This window comes from Myotis yumanensis, unplaced genomic scaffold (genome assembly GCF_028538775.1).
Source record: "Myotis yumanensis isolate MYYU_CA2020_CCGP unplaced genomic scaffold, mMyoYum1.0.hap1 SCAF_3, whole genome shotgun sequence".
NCBI classification, from domain to species: domain Eukaryota; kingdom Metazoa; phylum Chordata; class Mammalia; order Chiroptera; family Vespertilionidae; genus Myotis; species Myotis yumanensis.
Window position 1 is genome coordinate 147,103,996 of NW_027223754.1, and position 13,784 is coordinate 147,117,779.

The following is a 13,784-nucleotide window of genomic DNA, read 5'->3' on the forward strand; positions in this document are numbered from 1 at the left end:
TGAAGGGCACCCAGTCTGATGGGGTGATTTGAGTTCTGGGATCCAATCTTAAACTCTTGGGTTACAGAAGTCAGTAAGTCCCCTAGTTGCTTGTTGTTTGTTTGTTGCTTAAGGCAATTTGAGGTTTTGGTTTTTGTCTTTTGTTTATTTGTTTTTGTTCATTGCAAACAGTATATTCTAATTCGTTACAGGTCTCTGGTGTCACCAAGATTCTGTGGTCCAACTAGCTTTTGAACTTAGATGAGTTATTTTTTCACATAGTGTCCTACTTCCCTCAACTGTGAAACAGAAATGAAAACAGGTGTCCTGCTCAACTTGCAACGTTACACAGCAGAGAAAATATAGTGACAGCACTTTCAGAAGCTGATACCAGGAGAGAGTGACAGCAATTTCGCACGTGCAAGCTCCTATTTTTGCATAACTTGCACGTTGTCTTAATCTGAGTGTGCCTCCGAACTGTACGATTCAACCACAGATAATTTTAATGTAAAGTCGATGGGTACGTTTGCTGTTCCCCTTTTCTTTGAACTCCTCCACCATTACTCATGCCTGGCATCAGGAGTGAAAGGGAAACAGTGGTTGTTCATGAGATCGGGTGCAGGCTGTAAGAGCGATGCAGAAATATGACATTAGCTCCTACAGAGCGCACTTAGCCCACAGCTTGGGAAAATGCAGGGGGATGTGACCGGGTTTCCTTTGACTCACCCAACTTTCTTTCTTTATACTTTCACTAAAGGCCTGGTGCCCAGATTCGTGCACATTGAAAGGAAATTAATTAGAAGGTGGCCGGCAAGGTGGGACTGGGCCAGATGGCCAGGGCTCGAAGGGCATCTGTGGAGTGAGAAGGGTCCCTCCGGCAGGTGGGGCCCTTGGCCTGGCCTGTGAGGATTGGGCTGAAACCAGCAGTCCAACATCCCCTGAGGTCCCAGAGTGCGAGAGGGCACTCTGCAAAGTTGCTGTAGCTCGCCAGCTCCTGGGTTGAGTGTCTGCCCGTGGTGGTCAGTGCACATCATAGCTACCAGCCGGTTGGCCAGTCAACCAGTGGGCTGGTTGCTTAGCCTTTTACATATATAGATTGAGGACTTCTTAAAATAAATAAATGAGGTGCTTCAGGCTGTTTTTGATCCCAAATGCCACAGAAAATGTGCTTTTCTTGGGGTATCACTATTACATGTCACCTAAGCAACACACCTACTTGTTTGGTTTTTTGTAAATATGGATTTGGGAATGATTTCTCAAAACCCTGAGAAATGTTTTCCCAGCTGTGAATGAGCAGGTCAGCAATGCAAGGAGCTCTGTGTGTCCTCACTCCTCCAAAAGTCATCTGGCCTTAAATATTTTCAAAACTACAACAACAACAAACCTTTCTAATAGTCTCCTGTTAATACCAAATTCAGAGAAAGGGAGAAACTGGTTCTTCCAGCTCTCCTTCCTCTCTCCTCCAATGAAGAGAAGGTAAGTGAAGTTCAAGAACCTCAAGTTTGGAAAGAGTTTCAATCACAACACTACGCTCAATAGCTATCTGATCTCAGGGAATGGTTTAAGGACTCTGGGCCTCAGTTTCTTCATCTGCAAAATGGGAGTAACCTTATGACACCTCCCAGGATTATTGAAGGGCTTCAATGAGTAATGTCTATAAGTGATAGTGTCTATCACCAGTAAGAGTTTAGACAGTGGTGTCATCATCACACATACTTGTTTAGCTCAGGTGACTTATTCCCAAGAAGCCTTGGTAAATACTGCATTTCTTGGCCTCCATGGTCACACTATCTGATGTGAGAATACCAGCTGTTTCAGGCCCTTTCCCACTCAAGCACGGTGGCAAGGGCAAGGTGCCAGGGGAAGGAGCCCAAGGCCAGCTCCACTCCTCCAGGTGCTGGTAGGGAGGGTGTGCAGTAGGAAGAAGGCATTGTCCTCAAGGATAATGGAACTTCCCATTCCTTTCTCATCCTGGCAGCAAGGGTATCGGAGCAGCCACTCGAAAAGGACTGACAAAGCCTGGCTCCTCTGGAAGCTGGCTACCAGCTGGTGAATCCCGGGGATGGGAATCTGGGACCACAGGCTCACACCAAAATTCTGGCACAAGCTTGAGCCTATTCAAGAACTTACTAATATTACTAATAACATCTACTATTCCTATGTGTTTTCTGCTCCCATGGGCACTGTCCCAGACACCTGACACAGTTCCTCATCAACATTAACTCATTTTCAAGGTAAGGACCGCTTTTTAATAAACTTTCTTTATTGAAGTATAATATACACAATGGATTATGATCATTAATACACAATTTGATACTTTTTTATGGAATGAATTATACCAGCTAACTACCATTATCAAGAAATAGAATATTCCAGCACTCTAGAAGACACGCCCCCTGCCCTCTTCCCATCACTGCTTTCTTCCGCCCAAGAATAATCACTATTCTGAACTCTAACATCATAGAGAAGTTTACAGAAATGGAATGATATGATAGGTACTCTTATGTGATGGTTTCTTTTGCCCAAAATTATGTTTATGCGATTCACTTATTATTGTTGTAAGTAGCAATTGTTTGTTCATTTTCATTGCTGTATAGTACACCATTGTACAACTATACCACTATTTATCCTGCCCTTGATGGTCATTTGCGTTCTTTTCAGTTTGTGGCTACTATGAGTAATATTGCTATGACTGTTTCTGTGCATGTCTTTTAGTGGGCCTATGTACAAATTTCTGTTAGGTATATTCTAGGCGTGGAATCACTGGGTCATAAGATATGCTTTAGTAGATGCAACCAAACAGATTTAGAAAGTGGTTATGAAGAAAGGATTCTTTTTTTAAAAAAATATATTTTTATTGATTTCAGAGAGGACGGGAGAGGGAGAGAGATAGAAACATCAATGATGAGAGAGAATCACTGATCAGCTGCCTCCCGCACACCCCACACCGGGGACCAAGCCCACAACCTGGGCATGTGCCCTTGACCGGAATCGAACCTGGGACCCCTCAGTCCGCAGGCCAACGCTCTATCCACTGAGCCAAACCAGCCAGGGCAAGAAAGAATTCTTAATCTCACTCAACAAATGTGGAAACAGGTTCACAGACCTGAAATAACTTGCTTAGTGTTACAGCATTTGAGTGGAAGAGTCGGGATTCAGACCTTTCTCTTCCCATCATGCTACACGTAGGATTTCTCGAGAAAATGTAACAAGAGAGAAGCAGAAATGTGAATGCAGAAAACTGCCCAAGTCCCAACTTTTTGGAGAAAACTCATAGCTTAGATTTGAATGTCTTTCAAAATATTTTTATGCATTCTTTTTTTAATAATCTTGGAAAATGGTGAAGTAGAACTTGTGACGCTTAGTTGATAATCAAGAAAAGGGAGGCTTTGAAAGTGCCCAGTTGCTAGAGAGATGAGACAGTCTTCTGACTCTATAGTGTGAATTCAGCCACCGCACCTCTCAGTGAGGGCCAAAGGTCACAACTCTGGAGCTGACAAACCCTTTTATATTTGATGTGCAAACCATATGAGGCCACGGACCCTTTAATATTTGGGGTTCAAATCAGGTGGGACCAGGAACCCTCTCATATTTGGGATCCAGACCACATGGGGTCAGAGCCAGCTAACAGGAGCCTGCCTTCCATTGCCTTCTCTCAGAGCAAGATGTTACATGTACTCAAAGCAACCCAGTAGTTCTACACTGTGAGCCCTAAAAATGGGGATCTTGGAAAACTTGGCCCAAGTGAACTGCTGGGAAGAAGGTCACCAGAATATTACCTCCCATCAAATCCCTACCTATAAGCCTAGCATAAGCTCCCCCTTCCTCTACCCACATGCCATTCCCCAGCACCTTGGTGAAAACCCTGGGCCTCAGCAACACCACATCTGAGCTCTCCACTAGAAAATATTTGCTGAAAACATAAACTGTAATGGAAACGTGGCACTTGGAATTACTTGAGTTTGCCCCCCCCTTCCTTTTATTCCCCATCTGCTCATTATTATTCTAGAACCATTGTCTAGAGCCAATTGTCTTCACCAGCTTTTCAATGACCTTTGAATGGGTGTTCAACAAGGGACTCAAGGTTTCCTATCTACTGGGACATGTCAGACAGGCTCCCACGGCTGTTCTCTGGAGATGGTGACAAATCAATGCCCTTTCCGGGGACAGGCAGCAGAAACTCATCACAGGGTGGAGCTTAACTCTGAAATGACCAGGGCGAGGAAAGACGCATCTGGTTACACGAGGAAACCCTTGGAAGGTCTGGGTGACGCGCCTGGTACTCTCAGTGAGCTGGTGCCTCTGTGGGAGAGCGAACAGATGGTCCTCTCGTCTGGCTGGGAATGCACTCAGCCTTTTGTGTTTGAGAATCATATTGAAGCTGAAGGCTGGATGCAAGGATGTCTGCCGAAATTAGGAAGGTGGGTGGAGAGCTCTACATCGTCTGGAAAGGGGCCCTTATTTTGCATTTTGTATTTCTACGGTTGGAATAAGAAAAATCAAGCAACTGCTGACCACAGTGGATCTATGCAAAATGAAAGACCGGAGGAGGTTTGGACACACAAGGGCCGCATGTCCAGCACAACTCTGCCACCGCACTCCCAGGAGGTGGCAATGTGTGGGAGTCGGCTGAAGGGTGAAGGCATCGTCCGCTGAAGGACCCCGGGGCCCAGGCTGGAGCTGAGGCCAGAGGTCCCTGAAAGCACCAGCTCTTGTGTAGCTGGGAAAGGCAGAAGCAGTGACCTCGGTGGGCGCTTTCACACCGCCTACCTTTGACTATTTACAGTGGCTAATAGAACTGATTTGTAAGTATTATCCGTTTCCCTAGCAAGTACCATAGCATTTACTCTGAAAATTCTGAAGTTCAAGGCTCCAGACTAAAAAAAATACCCAACTTTTCTCAACTATATCACGTCTCTAAGCTCAAAACACAATGTGTCACATGTTATGTGAGACAAAGAAAAACACAATGTGCCACATGTTATAGAAGACAAAGAACAAAGTAGGCTGACCACTTGGGCATCAGATGATTGTGCTAAAAGACTTCTAAAATGATGTTACAAAACTTTGAAGAGCTACTGGGAACCTGCTAACTTGAAATAAATGCTAGGGAAACTCAACTCTCCACCTTCCTGCTCCCCTGGAGAAATCCTCTAAAGCCATGCTTCTCAGAATAACTGCCGTGAGCAGCAGCATCCATCGCTGGGAGCTTGTTAGGAAGATGGGATCTGGGACCCCACCTAGGCTGACTGCGTCAGCTCTGACTGTCCCCTGCCCCTTCCCCCGGTGCGCACTGCCGTGGAGGAACCGGCACTGACAGAGCAGTGAGCACACCGCAGGCTCTTGAAGGTGCTGCCAGTTGCACAGCTCCCCCAGGCCTGGGGTCTGGGTCCTCGGAGACACACTGTCCTGCAATTAAAAGGACTGGTGTGCCATCTGCAGCAAAGAGAGTGAATGGCATCTCTTCCTGGGAGCTCCTGTATGACCCCACCTAAGACTGCAAGAACCATTATGACAATAGGGAAGAATTAAACTCCCAGGGCCAATCACTGTCCTTATATGAGAGAGAGAAAATTTTGTAGGGCTGCTCCAAGGCTAGTTAAAAAAAAAAAAAAAAAAAAAAAAAAAGCCCTGATTGAATGGGCTGGGCCGTGACACCCCGCCCCCCTCCTTCCTCCTCGCCCTTGCCCCTCCCCGTTGGCTCACCTGGTCTGGAGTCATGGGCCCACATTGGACAGTCCCCGGAGTCCTCCAGTGTCTGTGTGCCCTTTCTCTTCTTTGTTGGTGGCAATGAGGCTCTAAAATCAAGAAACCAAAATGAAGTCAGGCTCCTTCTTTGCTCTCCATGTCACAGTAAATAAAATTTAATGTCCCAGTTCTCTGTTCTCTGCCTTCTTAAGTCTAATTCTAATGAATTAATGTTCCTTGGGCTCTTACTAGTCTGCAAAACCAGGTCTATGCATGGAGTGGACAAAGCAAGCCCCTATTCCATGAGTCCTACTGGTCTCAAACTTCATTTTCCCTAACTCAATGGACCTGGATTCACCTACTTGAAAAATAAACTGACAGCCCTGGCCGGTGTGGCTCAGTTGGTTGGGTGTCTTCCCATGCTCCACAAGGTTGCCAGTTTAATTCCTGGTCAGGACACATGGCCAGGTTGCAGGCTCGGTCCCCGGGGCCATGCACCAATTGATGTTTCTCTCTCCCTCTCCCTTACTCTCTCTCTAAAATTCAATTTAAAATCTTTAGAAAAATAAAATAATAAACTGACAAAGACAGAGGACTCATTGAGACAGAGAAGATACCGACTTAAAATACAGGTATATATTTTACACCTGAAATTTTTTTTCACATGGAATTTTACCACAATTTTCTATGGCCTTTACTCTTCTTTGCCATCTTCTAGGCCCAACAGTTGGAATGAAAGGGGAAAAAGCAGAGAGAGGAAGGAAAAAAGAAGAAAGGAATATTAGTGAATGTTCAATTGAGAGATACTTTTCTGACAGCTCAGGCACAAATTCCCTCGAGTACTCTACCTGAGGCTGCACGAGCAAACAGGGCGTTCTCCACCACCCAGACTCTCCCTACGCACTCCTGACACTTTAGCTTTTCATTGAATGAGAAGGACCTTGGGTTCAGTGGGTTTTAAATGAATAGATGGTAAAGCCCAGAGCACCGGGCCTGGCCATGTCTAATCTGTGTCTCAACACTGCCATCTCCTGGACAGGACGCCACTGTTCACTGACTCTCTACTGGCACTGCCTGGGGCGGGCTGCTCTGAGGTCTTTCATAACTAAATATCTCGCTCCTTACCCAGGGCTGTGGCACAGAGGCTGCTGATGGTAAGAACAACCCATCCCCAGATGGGCGGACACAGACTGGTCCAGGGCGGTGGCGGGGTGACCGGTGTCTGGGCAGCAGTTGAGAAAGTCGTGGTGGGCAAGGCCGGAGTCGCTCACGTCGGAGGAGCTCTGTGGGGGGTGCGCAGGCAGTGTCCCGGGTGCAGCAGCAGAGTGGAGGAGAGCAGCTGGGGTCCCCACCGTCGGGCAGCATGCCCCTGCGGGGACACACAGGTGAGAAGGGCCTCCTCCCCGCCACCCAGAGTTGAAGAAGGTGCACGTTGTGCGGGAGGAGCGGGGCACTCACCTTTGACCTGTGGAGGAGAGCAGGAGTCCGATGCGGAGTAGGGTGGGGTATCTGGGAGCTGGCGTTGCCTGAGGATAAACCAGACATGCGTTGCTTTTTTGTAGTAACTATCCCATCATTATATTTTTGTCACAAGCGGAGGCGGCCCTCCGTGTACAGCGCCTCCAGGGACGGCTCCAGGTGCTCCAGGGGCCAAAGCCCACCGGACCACGCCCAGCGTCCTGTATTAAATGAACGGGCTTTGAGTCAGACAGACCTCGGTTCGAGTCCCAGCTCTTCCACTTCTCCGCTGTGTCTCCATAAACAAGTACCGAGCCTTTCCAGGCCCTGGTTTCCTCACCGACAAATGGGGAATATTCATTACACCTTCCTCATGGCTTCACTGTGAGAATTAAATGAGATACTGTGTGCAAACCCAGAATGCCCCAAACCTAGAAAGTGCTCAGGAAACTTAAATTAACATCACTATTGCTTTTGAACATTTTCAAAGCAGGTACACCAGAGAGATACAATTTGGGCTAAGACAACTAAAGCAAGAGTTTTCCAGATGAGCTTTGGGAGATCCCAAACTTCTTGGAAGTAGCTCAGGGTTTTATAAAAGAAATTTTTTAATACCTTGGCGGGGGGGGGGGGGGCAGAGGGACCATAACATTTATATATTGAGGTGCAAGTAAAATTTTATTTTAAAAAATGAGTACCACTACTAACAAAGTGTGAAAACTTCTGTTCCAAAAAACCTACAAGTCCCTAATGGCTCAGAAAGTCTGTGACCCGCCCGGCCGGGTGTGGCTCAGTGGTTGAGGGTTAACCCAGGAATCAGGAGGTCACTGGTTCGATTCCCAGTCAGGGCATATGCTTGGGTTGCGGGCTCGATCCCCAGTGTGGGGTGTGCAGGAGGCAGCCAATCAGTGGTTCTCTCTCATCATTGATGTTTCTATCTCTCCCTTCCTCTCTGAAATCAATAAAAATATTTTTTTAAAAAAGAAAGTCTGTGACCCTAAGTCATACATAAGTACCACCACCCTCCACTTGATTCTATTGCTGGAGAGTAAGCCGTCATGTTTTTCTTGGTTGATTAAGACTTCACCCTTGTACAATACAGAGAAAAGTCTGCTTTTATTATTTGCGAGGAAAGTTATGCTTTCTTCTCAAATTGACCCTTTATAATTTATTTACTTCTTATTAATAAGGGGAAAGAGAACAAACATACTTCTAAAGTTCTCCAAAAACCCCACCCGAATGAAAGTAAAGGAATAAAGAAGCATAAACACAAAAGAACGTGGAGCGCATGAGCAGAGACCACACCAGGCCCTATTTCAATGACACTGGTGCAGACAGAAGTCCTGTGGATGGGAACTGAATCACAGGGTGGAAAAAGCCGAAATAAGACTTCCTGGGGTGACAGAGGGGACGTAGGAGCCAACAGGAAATTATCTAATTCAAATACAAACCCAGAGAAGCCCAAGTTATGGGAGTTACCAGGAGCCTCTGGATTCGGGGGCTGAACATAAAAGGATCCTTTGAAAATTCGATGAAGGAACAGCCGGACCCTTAGATCATCTTCCCCAATCTGTACCGCCAGGCAGCTACCTCCGTCCCCCAACAGAAGCTGACAAAGCTTCCGCTCTGGGGAAATGAATCCCAGGAGACTATGGAGCTCCTGGGCTAAAAATGGGAAGATTAATTAAAAGTCCAAATGCTGAACTGAGACCTTTCCTCAACTTGGCTCTGCAGGCATTCAAGCAGGTTTCTCACGGTGAGAAATGGAAGGTTGTTCCCTAGAAAATTCAGATGTGCTGGGGGGGGGGGGGGGAGGGGGGGGGCGCACAATCATATTTTGAAGTCACCCAAGACAATGGCCAGTCCCTGCCCGATCACTCTACAACGAAGCTCATCCTTTGAGAAGAATGGTTTGCACACAGAATATCTTAAACAAGAACAACAAGGAAGGAACAGACATTTTCAGAAAGCCTTTCACGTTAAAGACAGAGAACAAACAGCTAGATAAGTAAGGAGTGCAAAAGAATCACAAAAAGCTCTTCTGCTTCTGATATGGCTGGTGAGCTCCTACCAGTTCTGACCCTCCCACAGATAAAAGCTATGAACTCTGGGGGAAATAATTAATCTACCCCGACACAATGAAAAGTGGGCAAAAGCAAGAAGATTCTAGAGGGGCACTGAAACTTGGACAGAGATAATGGCATAAGATGAGTTACTTGTTTACAGCTCTCAGCTTTAGGGCTGGTTGAAGTCAGAACCACAAAACAGCTAAAATGCCCATAGAAACCTACAAACTTTCTGGCCTAAGGAACCAGAGAAGAGAGTGTGAGGCAAACACAGCTGCTCAAAGTGAACGAGGAATCTTGGAAAAGAGAGATTTAGAGAATAGAAACCCCAGATTTTATAGATAAACTCTGCCCAAGTGTCTGGCTCACTCCTGAGCCATCCATGTGTGGGGCTAAATTCACACAGCCCAGCCAACGAAAAAAGGACTAAATTGAATTTGAGTTACTGTCCAAGAGACAGACTTTGCAAATAGAGTCTAGGCAAAGTAATTGCCTAATAAAACAAAAATATACAGGGTGACCCCAAAAAACTGATATAAACTTTAACAGCTGATAGCTCATTTGATGGTTTGTTGTTGTTGTTGTTAGATTTAACCCATTGGAATTAATAAATATTCAAAGTGTGTATACATTTTGAGGCTACCTTGTATATACTCTCCAGAGGAATATAAGATAATCCAGAGAATCACCATGTCCAGGATACAATTAAGAATTCCTCAGTGACTTAGTAGGAATAAGTATCTTTTGGTTACCAACTCTAAGTTGACAAACTGAGAAAACACTCCAAAAGAATGATATCCATAAATTCATTATTCCAACAACAAAAAGAGAACTACTCAATAAAGAAACAGGAAAATGTAGCCCAGCCTCCAGGGAAAGAACAGTCAGTGAACACTAATCCAGAACTGATTCAGATACTAAATTAGCAAAAAGGAATTTTAAGCAGAGATTGTAACTAAGCTTAAAAGTACAGAAGAAAATGTGTTTGAAAAAAAAAATTTTTAAATATAAAAATCTCAGCAAAGATATAGACACTATTAAAAAAGAACTAAATGGAAATTCTAGAATTGAAGGCAATTTTAGATATGAAAACTTAAAATTTTTTTAAATCACTGGGTGGCATAACAGAACTTGAAGATAGATCAATAGATATCATCCAATCTAGAGAACAGAGAAAGAAACAAATTAAAAGAGATTCAGGAACTTATGGAGAGGGTGGAGCAGAAAGTAAAGATATAATGGCCCAAAACTTCCCAAATTTGGTAAAAGACATAAATGTATAGGTTCAAGAAGCTCAGCAATCTTAAGCAAGGTAGACACCTAGGTCATTAAAGTCATATAGCCATAAACCAAAAATAAAAGTAGCTTCAAAACTAACCAAGGAGAAACAACGTATTACATGTAAGGTAACAGTGATTAAATGATCAGTGACTTCTAATCTCCAGGGGCAATAAGACAGTCCAATATCTCTAAAGTGCTAGAGAAAATAAAAACTGACAATCTAGAACTTTATATCTAATGAAACTATCTCTCAGAAATAAATGCAAAATAAAGACATTTTTAGATAAAAACAATTTTTAAGTGAATCCATGAATAGATATGCACAATAAGAAATGCTAAAGGAATGGAGTTATAACTGGTTGCCAGGTTGAAGCATAGGGCCTCTCCTCTGTCAAAACCTTAGAGCAGAGAGACTATATATACGGGCAGCATATATATAAGTGTATGTATAATTTATGCAATATTTCTCCTGTTCACGCTCCCTACTTAAGCTATCCATTAAAGCCCATCACATTAATTTAATTGAAAAATTCGGGGGGGATTGTATTAGCTTTTTTCCCATTAAATTAACATTACAGCCTTTAAATAGAAAAAAAAAAAGAGAAATGCTAAAGGCATTATTCAGGTTAAAGGGAAAGACAGATGAAAACTTGAAAGTTTAGGAAGAAATGCAGAGAATAAAAAATGGTCTATATCTGAATGCAAATTACTTTTTCTCTTGATTTAAAAAAATACATAGGACTGTAGCAAGCAAAAATTATAACATTATCTTGTAGAATTTATAATGTGTGTAGTTATAATACTGAGGACAACTATGGTATAGAGGATGGGATTGGGGGATAAATGGAATTACACAGTTGAAGGTTCCACATTTCTGAGATAACATTAAGTTATTAAAATGTATAAAGTAAGAAGACGAATACAAGAGGGAGGGGGCGGGAAGAGATTAACCAAAGAATTTATATGCACATATACATAACCCATGAACACAGACAATAGTTCATTGAAGGCCTGGGTGAGGGGTGGGGGACCATGAGAGCGGGGTGGAGAAGGCCAATGGGGGAGGAAAAGGGGACATCTGTAATACTTTCAACAATAAAGATAAATTTTTTTTTAAAAATCATTTAAATAAAAGGTGGTAGAAATATCTAAAAGGGTTCAAAAGTATCTGCCTCTGGGAGAGCCAAATTCAGGGACATGGGAGTAGGGCAGAAGATTGCTGGTTTTCATTATCAGCCATGTATATGGCACCATTTGACTTCTTAAATTCTGCACATGTATCGCTCTTATAAACCTACGAATTAGATTTGGTGATTGACTGTTTGATCTTACAATGCCACATTCAAGACTCTAGGCCAGTGGTCCGCAAACTCATTAATTAGTCAACAGAGCCAAATATCAACAGTACAACGATTGAAATTTCTTTTGAGAGCCAAATTTTTTAAACTTAAACTACCTATGTAGGTACATTGTTATTAACTCAATTAGGGTACTCCTAAGGCTTAGGAAGAGCCACACTCAAGGGGCCAAAGAGCCACGTGTGGCTCGCGAGCCGCAGTTTGCCGACCACGGCGCTAGGCAGTTGAGTTACCTTTACCTTAGCAACACCACTGAATTTAATAATATGAATAAGAACTAACCATCATAGGTGAATTATAAGTTTACTCGGGAAATATGGCATATCAGAAGCAGGAGTGCATGCTCCATTCCTTTGTGGAGAAGCAAAGGCCCCTGTGTTCAGTGGCAGCAATGTGTGTTGGTGGATTTAAAATGAAAATGTTAACATTTTAAATGCATTCCTTAAAATGTAGTGTCCTTTCCAAAAGGCATCACAAGCTACTCCTTTATTTCATTGCATTCCATGCTGGGTACATTTTAACGTATTGAAATTTGGCAGTTCTTTCCAGAGAATTTGAGCAAAGAATTAATGATAGCTACCCTCAAACTAAGAAAGTTATTTAAAATAAGTAAGCAAATTGTTCGAACAAGGGCAATGATTAACTTCAAGGAAAACACTGTTATCTGGAACTGTTTCTAAACTGCTAACTCTTCCCTAATCACAGGCACCATGTCAGGAATCCCAGGAATGCTCCTGAGACTGGTTGTTGGCTTCCCGCTCTGAATTTACCTAGTAAGCCAAAGAAATTTCATGAAGTGGGGAAGCAACAGACACCATGAGTCACTCCTTGAGGGGCCAACTCTGTCTCTCGCCTCTGCAGGAGAGAGCTGTGAAAATAAGAATTTTAGCTGCTGATAGGAAATAGAATAATTTGCCTTCTAAACCCTTTCGTCTGAGACACACAACTTGTTTTGCAAGATGAGTGGAGATCCAGTCTTTTGGAAGGTGATTGTCATGCAAACCCAAAGAGAGGGTGCAAACTAGACGTGACCCTGCTGCTGGTTGAGGTCACACATATATCCATGACATCTGCAAATTGCCCCCAAAGCACCCAGTATTTCTTCCAGAATGCAACCAGGCTTGAGCAAGTATTGAGCACCTAGTGTATGCTTATGGCTCCAGTAGGCACCATGCAGGGCACACAGAATTAAGAAATGGGCCTCATGTGAACACCCAGCTGGGGCTACTGGCAATCTGACAGTCCAATCCCCAGTTTTCTTCACTCACTACCCAGTGCCTTCGCATACCAACGGCCTCTTCTTTAAAGTTCTATCACACAGTGAGCTCAACTTAGCACAGGGCCTGGTACAAAATTAAATGCCTGGTACTTGATAAATGTGAATTACTGCTTTTTTACACTACATGGAGTCATATATGTATCACGGGAAGGCTTTCCTGACCACCCACTGTAAAAGGGTAGCCTTCCCCAGCCCTCACTCTCTACCCCCCTGCCTTATGCTTACTTTTCTTATCTTACTGAATGACTTTCTACTCTATGCCATTGTCTTTCTCTTCCCACTAGAGTGGCACATGGGCAATGAAGTAGCAACAGTGAAGGAATGGGAACAGTGGCACACGGGCAATGAAGTGCCAACAGTGGAGGAATGGGGAGAGGAGGTAATAAGGAAATGCATTATCTGTAGAGAATTTAAAAATAAACTTTAAACTTACCCTCCAAAATCATTCTGCTTTATCACCACATACCACTAACTCAGAGAAAAATGCCTGGGTACCCTCCCAGGGCAGACAGCTTCCTACCACACTGCCCTTAGTAGAGTTTCATCTGTTTTGATCACTGTCGTATCCCATTACCCAACTATAAAAATTGTTATTGAAAGTATTTTCTTCAATTTTTCACGGGTATGATTTATCCTCTCACATGGACACTCACATAAAAAGCAAGTCTTAATATT

General features: G+C 43.7%; 1 protein-coding gene across 1 annotated transcript in view; it reads right to left on the reverse strand.

The window, feature by feature from the left end:
* Positions 1–13,784, reverse strand: part of MYRFL (myelin regulatory factor like) — a 106,891-nt gene that overhangs the window by 59,653 nt on the left and 33,454 nt on the right. The window contains exons 3-5 of the mRNA XM_070409744.1: positions 7,126–7,193; positions 6,793–7,036; positions 5,686–5,777 (exon numbers count right to left, since the gene is read on the reverse strand). Of these exons, the coding sequence (XP_070265845.1) occupies positions 5,686–5,777; positions 6,793–7,036; positions 7,126–7,193 (404 nt within the window). The remainder of the gene's footprint in view (positions 1–5,685; positions 5,778–6,792; positions 7,037–7,125; positions 7,194–13,784) is intronic.